Here is a 7,724-nt window from a genome sequence, read left to right as displayed (position 1 = left end):
AAAAAAAAAAAAAAAAAAAGAACCGGGAGTATTCTATGATGCTGGATCCCCAACCACTCAGGGGGTCCCCCTGGTGCCTGTGTGTACTGGGTTACCGAGACCAGGTTGATGAGGGACACAGCGTTGTAGCTGATGCCCCACAGGGCCATGAAGCCCACAGTGTCCACGAGGATCATGACGATGGAGAGCAGGTTGAGGAGGCCAGAGCGCAGGTCCAGGCCCAGCAGGAGGCAGCAGACGGCAAAGGTGGGCACAAGGCAGAGGCTGAGCATGAAGAGCCCCTCAGGGAGGATGGTCAGGTACTGCTCATAAAACACGTTGGTGATCCTGCCAGAGCGCAGAGCATGGTCACAAGCTCAGGCCTCTGGGCCCTCAAGGTGGGCGGGACACCCCACTTCAGAAGGAAAATGCTGAGGATCAGGCAGGCATATATTGGGGTACAAAACAGCAAGAGAAATGGGCCTAAGGCCGCAGCCAGAGCCTTCTGACTGAAAACTGGTGCTCATCCCATGTAATTCCTTGCAAGCCCTCCACCCTAACCTCCAGTCTTCAGTAGCCATCCCCCACCTTCCTCCAGCCCAGCCCCTCAGGTCCTCACGTGTAGGGGAAGACCTCAAAAGCCGGGTCTGTCCCAGGCACCTTCCGCAGGTCAGCAGTGATGTTGGTTGCCAGCTCCCGAGCTGCCCGCAGAGCTTCTGTGTAATCCTGTGAGTTTTTCAGGGGCTTGTGATAGGCCATGAACCTGGAGGCTGGGCAGCCACGGCACATGGAAGATGGAAGGGCAAAGGTCAGAGCCCTTTCCAGGACACCCTCAGAACACCCCAGACGCAGTGGCACAGGCATGTGATCAAGCTGGGTACAGGGCTCTGCCACCACCATTCGAAATTCTTAGTAAATTTTGTCCAAGAGACTCACATTTTTGTTTTGCACCAGCCCTGCAAACTCCACAGCTGGCCCCACTGCTGTAGGAGACCCAGGCCTGACCTTTGATGGATGAAGCCTACAGAGACCTCCCTAGTGAACCATATTCTTCTCTATGTGGTTTCAAGATATGCATTGGATTTTTTAAAGTAACTTAAAATTTGCATATTCCTATAGGAAAGAACTAAAAAGGAAGGCAGAAAAATGAGAACAGTTGAATTATTAGAGCTGTGGCTTAGGGCTCCTGCCAGATAAAGGTTATTTCTTAATAACTTTTAAGAAAATGGCCAGGCATGGTGGCTCACACCTGTAATCCAAGCACTTTGGAGGCCAAGGCGGGCGGATCACCTGAAGTCGGGAGTTCAAGACCAGCCTAACCAACATGGTGAAACCCCATCTTGAAAAAAAAAAAAGAACTTAAGGTTATTGGCCGGGTATGGTGGCTCATGCCTATAATCCCTGCACTCTGGGAGGCTAATGTGGGCAGATCACCTGAGGTCAGCAGTTCAAGATCAGCCTGCCCAACATGGTGAAATCCTGTGTCTACTAAAAATGCAAAAATTAGCTGGGCGTGGTGGTGCGCCCCTGTAATCCCAGCTACTTGAGAGGCTGAGGCAGGAGAATCACTTGAACCCAGGAGTTGGAGGCTGCAGTGAGCCGAGATCTTGGTATTGCATTCCAGCCTGGGCAACAGAGCAAGACCCCATCTCAAAAAAAAACAAAAATGAAGGTTATTAAGACCCTCATACACTAAAGGGGTTTTTGTCTTTGTTTTTGAGACAGAGTCTCACTCTGTTGCCACAGCTGGAGTGCAGTTGTACCATCTAGGCTCACTGCAACTTCTGCCTCCTGGGTTCAAGTGATTCTGCTGCCTCAGCCTCCCAAGTAGCTGGGATTACAGGCATATGCCACCATGCCCAGCTAATTTTTATATTTTTTGTAGTCCCAACTACTCAGGAGGCTGAGGCAGGAGAATCGCTTGAACCCGGGAGGCGGAGGTTGCAGTGAGCTGAGATTGCACCACCGTACTCCAGCCTGGCCGACAGAGTGACTCCGTCTCAAAAAAAAAAAAAAAGGAAAAAAAAGACCAGCCTAGGCTGGTCTCAAACTCCTGGAGTGTGAGGATTACAGGCATGAGCCACTGCACCCAGCCTCTTGTTACTTGTTTTGGGTTTTTTTGTTTGTTTGTTTGTTTGTTTGAGATGGAGTTTCCCAGGCTGGAATATAATGGTGCAATCTCGGCTGATTGCAACCTCTGCCTCCCAGGTTCAAGCAATTCTCCTGCCTCAGCCTCCTGAGTAGCTGGGATTTCAGGCATGTGCCACCACGCCCAGCTAATTTTTTTGTTTGTTTGTTTTTTGTATTTTTAGTAGAGATGGGGTTTCTCCATGTTGGTCATACTGGTCCCGAACTCCCAACCTCAGGCGATCTGCCCACCTCCTCCTCCCAAAGTGCTGGGATTACAGGCATGAGCCACCATGCCCGGCTGCCTCTTGTTACTTTTAATGGCTACTAGGACTGTGCTGTGCCAAGTACCCTAATTCATTTAGCCAGCCGCCCTTTGTGCTGGTAAGAAGGGTGCTTAGCCAGGGTGTGGAGGACTCCCAAGTAGGATATCAACTGCTGAATGAATTCCACATATTTAACGCTGACCATGGACTTGGGAGCGAGAGAAGGAGTGAAGACTGAGGAGGATATGGAGTTGGAAACAAGACCCCTGCTGACAGGGCCAGGGCAGTTAAAAGCCCCTGACAAAGGAGGGAGAGAATATGTGAGGGGCTGTTCCCTGGGGTCCTCAGGGGCCCTCCAGAGCCACCGATTTATGTCCTCCCCTCCAGACAAGGCCATGCTTACCTAAAATCTGGCCATCTGAAGTTAAGTTCACAGCGGTGCTGTATGCTCCCAGGCCACTGCGAGAAGATCGGGGCAAAAGCTTAGCCAGGGACAAGGCTCCTTTCATCTGCCCAGCCCACAGCAACCGTCGAGAGGCCCCTGATAGCCTCCTTCTGCCTCTCTATATTCACCCCCATCTTGGGTCCCACACTCTGTCCGCCCCAGCAGAAGGCCCTCCCAAGCTTACCCTTTGGGACATTTGATGTTGGGCCGGTCATTCAGGAACCAGGGAAGATACTTATGGAACTGCTCCACCGAGGGCCTCACAGAGCCCATCGTGATGCTCATGCAGTTCTTTAAGCAGTTCAGGGAGTCTGCAGAGAAAGCAGCGGTCTGGGCAGAGGCACCCCGGGCCGGCAGCCCCTCCTCTGTGCCCCTCCTTCCCCTAGTCCCATCAAAGGTCCCGGGCACGCCAGCCTCAACCAGTCACTTCTGGGGGATTTGCATTTGTCATTTGTGGGAGAAGTTCTCCTCTTGGCTATGGCAACTGTAGGCACCTACAGGCAAAGAGGGGAAGGAAGTTTGGGCAGAAAAACAGGCCCCACAACGGCCTCACCGCCTACAAATGCCACTGCTTAGGGTGGCAGGGCCATGTGCCAACCTCAGCTCTCCACTCCTGACTCACTACTGCCTTGCCACCCTGGAGTGCCACATGCTCTGAAAGAGGGGGCACAGCACACAGCAGCATATGGGCATGATGCCCGTGGGCCAGCACACACACCCACACACAGGTGCTCCTCGTAGAACGCCTATCCCTGAGGCCACACCTGCACCCATGCCCCCGACGGACCCCGCAGGACGGGTGGAAGGGGTTGAGGGAGCCTCGCCAGCCCTCTCCTTTCTGTGGCCTCGGTTTTCCCGAGCTGTGGTAGGCAGTGAGCCCCTCTGGCCCCACACTCACTGACAGTTGAGGGGCAGAACTTGTCCATATTGGGGCCAGCTATATAAAGGCGGCAGCAGGAGGATGGCGTCAACCAGTCAATGAAGTCATCCACCCAGGAGGAGGCGGGGATGGCCAGGTAAGACCTGAGGGACAGGTGGGAGGAAGAGTGACAAGTCCAGCTGGGCAGGGTCGTGGGTCCTTCCTGTGGCCAACACCCACACAGCCGTCCCCAGGCATGTGGCAGCAGGGCAGCAGGACAGGAGTAGAATAGGCAGGAAGAGGGGAGTGGAGAGGACTGGGGGACTTGAGCAGGGAGCAGGCTGGGGTCGGGGCGGGCCAGGCACTCACTGCTCAGGGAACTCGGTGGCATACTGGATCTTCTGGGTGAGTGAGAAGTTGTTGCAGCCGGCACTGGAGCAGATGGCATTCATGCCAGCCTCACTGGAGAAGTTGTAGCCCGAGGTGGTAACAAAGTACACCGGGGCCCCCGTCTCAAAGTAGCGGTTCAGAAAGAGGAAATAGTCAAGCAGGTAGGAGTCCTGGAAGTGGGGGAGAGTCAGTGAACTTTGGTTCACCATGCACAACCCTAAAGGGCTCACTCCAGCTCACTCTCAAAGGCACACACAGAGGTACATGGTAAAAGGCACATGCTTAGAGGTCCATGATCAGAGGAACACAGAGAGGAACATGTTCAGAGATATACATGCAGTTACACACTCAAAGGCATGTGCTCAGTGGGACACTCAGAGGTATACACACAGGAACATGCTTAGAGGTACACGGAGGTACATGCGCATACATACACAAAATATACACAGAGAGGTGTGTGCTCAGAGGTCACACACAAGGTACATATAAAGAAGGACATGCACAGACACACTAGGGGTACCCTCAAGATGTATGTGCACTGTGCAATTCCTCAAGATCATAGTTGTAGGTGTACCCACAGATGAACATACTCCAAGGTTCACAGACTAGGTATAATCACGGGTACAAACAGAAGTACATTTATGGGGGTACAGGCACAGAGCAACACATATCACCTCACATGAACATACACGGACACCCAAACATCCACATACACATAATTGTACCCCTTCCTATCACCCCCAGTTTGGCGTAGCCACAGTCTAACAAGCTGGCCTGTGATGACAGCCCATATTTGTGTGCACATGTAAGTATCAGGGTGTACACCCTCAGAGCCATGCACCAGGCATCCTCACGGTCTGTTCGCTTCTTTTTACAGCACAAGGCTCAGAGTGAAATTAGGGAAAATGGCAGAGTAGAAAGTGTCTCTCTCCCCACCCAGACCACAATTTGTCTGGTGTAACTTTTTTTTTGCACGTTTTCTTGTTTTTTTTTTTTTTTTTTTTTTTTTTGGGGTTCTTTCTTTTTTTTTTTTTTTTTTTTTTTTTTTTTTTCTGACGGAATCTCCCAGGCTGGAGTGTAGTGGCGTGATCTTGGCTCACCGCAACCACCGCCTCCTGGGTTCAAGTGATTCTCGTACCTCAGCCTCCCGAGTAGCTGGGATTACAGGCACCCGCTGCCACTCCTGGCTGATTTTTGTAGTTTTAATAGAGATGGGGTTTCACAATGTTGGCTAGGCTGGTCTCAAAATCCTGACCTCAAGTGATCCGCCTGCCTCGGCCTCCCAAAGTGCTGGGATTACAGGCATGAGCCACCACGCCAGCCCTGGTGTAACTGTTTTGAAACTCTGGAGTCTCTAGAGGGCTAGAAGCTTCCAGGATAAGGCTTGGACAGTAAATTATAGTTAATATCAGGCAATCTCAGCTTTTAGCACAGTAGCAACTACCCATTTGCCACTCCCAGGCTCAAGGCACGCAGCCATGCATGCTTTCCAGAAGCAGTTTGTACACAGCTTGCAGGAGCCAGGGTAGGCAAGAAAGACACTGCCCACCAAATATCAGCTGAGCATGGTGTCTTATGCTTGTAATTTCAGAACTTTGGGAGGGCAAGGCCAGAGGATCACTTGAGCCCAAGAGCGGGAGACCAGTCTGAGTACATAGTGACCCTGTCTCTACAAAAAAAAAAAAAAAAAAAAAAAAAAAAAACAAAAAAAAAAAAAAAAAAAAAAAAAAAAAAAAAAAAATACAGGCTAGGGGCAGTGTCCCACACCTGTAATCCCAGCAGTTTGGGAGGCCAAAGCAGGTGGATTGCTTGAGGTCAGGAGTTTGAGACCAGCCTGGCCAACATAAAGAAACCCCCTCTTTACAAAAAACTATAAAATTAGCCAGGTGTGGTGGCACATGCCTGTAATCCCAGCTACGCAGGAGGTTGAAGCAGGAGACTCACTTGAACCCAGGAGGCAGGGGTTGCAGTGAGCTGAGATCATGCCATTGTACTCCGGCCTGGACAGCAAGGGTGAAACTCTGTCTCAAAAATAAATAAATAAATAAATAAATCCAAATATCAAGGATCTGAGTCTGACCGTTGATCGTTACCTCTGATATTGGTGGTACAGATAGGCAGGCAGCCACTATTGCAACTCCCACCACCATTGTTGCGACCCCTCCACCTCCTACTAAGGTGACTTCCAGGAGCCTATCGCCCACCCCTTCATCTTTCCCTTTTTCTCCTTTTGGGAACCATACGTGTAAGGACAAGGACTTTCAAAAGCAACCATAGATAAGGGCTATTTAGACAGTCACCACACTGCCCAAATGTCCAGAGAAATATGCAGGCTTATAAAATACCTAATATGTTAACTCTGTGCCTTAGGCTGATCCCCAGCACAAAAACACCAACAGAATAAATAAAATAAAGCAAGCCCTGGGAAAGAAGGAGAATCTGATCTACAGAGTTACTACATTATAAGAATCAAATCTCCATTTTTCAACCAAAAACAATCACAAAACATACCAAGCAAAAGAAAAACATGGCCCATTCAAACGGAAAACATTAACCAATAGAAACTGTCCCTGGGAAGACTAGACAGCAGACTTACTTGACAAAGACTTCAAAACAATTGTCTCAGCTGCGTGCAATGGCTCATGCCTGTAATCCCAGAACTTTAGAAGGCCAAGGCAGGCAGATCATATAAGGCCAGGAGTTCAAGACCAGCCTGGCCAATATGGTGAAACCCCTGTCTCTGCTAAAAATACAAAAATTAGCCAGGCATGGTGGCGGACACCTGTAATCCCAGCTATTTGAGTGGCTAAGGCTTGACACCAGGAGGCAGCGGTTGCAGTGAGCCAAGAACACACCACAGCACTCCAGCCTGGGTGACAGAGCAAGACCCTGACTCAAACACTAAATAAATAATAATAATAAAAAATAGCCTTAAAGTTGCTCAAAGTGCTAAAAGAAAACAGTCAAGGAAATGATTTATTAACAAAATGGAAATATCAATAAGGAGGAAACATAAAAAGGAGCAAAAACTCTGGAGCTAAAAAGTACAGTAACTTAAATGAAAAATTCACTAGAGGGATTCAAAAGCAGTCAGACGAAAGTATTAGCAAACTGAAGATAAGACCATTGAAATTATTGAGTCTGATGAACAGAAAGGAAATAAAAAGTTAACAGAACCTAAGGGGCCTGTGAGACATTGTCATCATCAAATAGACCAAAATATGCATTGTAAGAATTCTAGAAGGAAAGAGAAAGGGGAAGAGAGATTATTTGAAAAAATTATGGCCAAAACTCCCCAAATTTGATGAAAGACTTGAATATAAACATTCAAGAAACTTGACAAACTCCAGTAGGATAAACTAAAGAAACCCACACCAAAGGATATTATAATTTAATTGTCAAAAACCAAAGACAGGCCGGGCGCAGTGGCTCACGCCTGTAATCCCAGCACTTTGGGAGGCTGAGGCGGGTGGATCACAAGGTCAGGAGATCGAGGCCATCCTGGTCAACATGGTGAAACCCCGTCTCTACTAAAACTACAAAAATTAGCTGGGCATGGTGGTGCGTGCCTGTAATCCCAGCTACTCAGGAGGCTGAGGCAGGAGAATTGCCTGAACCCAGGAGGCGGAGGTTGTGGTGAGCCGAGATCGCGCCATTG

At 49.5% G+C, this 7,724-nt stretch overlaps 1 protein-coding gene across 1 annotated transcript in view; it reads right to left on the bottom strand.

The window, feature by feature from the left end:
- NPC1L1 (NPC1 like intracellular cholesterol transporter 1) overlaps nucleotides 1-7,724 on the bottom strand; it is a 30,301-nt gene that overhangs the window by 5,586 nt on the left and 16,991 nt on the right. The window contains exons 11-16 of the mRNA XM_017524616.2: nucleotides 4,046-4,236; nucleotides 3,716-3,840; nucleotides 3,002-3,128; nucleotides 2,776-2,831; nucleotides 599-749; nucleotides 96-327 (exon numbers count right to left, since the gene is read on the bottom strand). Of these exons, the coding sequence (XP_017380105.1) occupies nucleotides 96-327; nucleotides 599-749; nucleotides 2,776-2,831; nucleotides 3,002-3,128; nucleotides 3,716-3,840; nucleotides 4,046-4,236 (882 nt within the window). The remainder of the gene's footprint in view (nucleotides 1-95; nucleotides 328-598; nucleotides 750-2,775; nucleotides 2,832-3,001; nucleotides 3,129-3,715; nucleotides 3,841-4,045; nucleotides 4,237-7,724) is intronic.

The sequence above is a fragment of the Cebus imitator genome, unplaced genomic scaffold (genome assembly GCF_001604975.1).
Source record: "Cebus imitator isolate Cc_AM_T3 unplaced genomic scaffold, Cebus_imitator-1.0 Scaffold34, whole genome shotgun sequence".
Taxonomy (NCBI): Eukaryota; Metazoa; Chordata; class Mammalia; order Primates; family Cebidae; genus Cebus; species Cebus imitator.
This window is presented reverse-complemented; position numbering and strand designations above follow the sequence as displayed.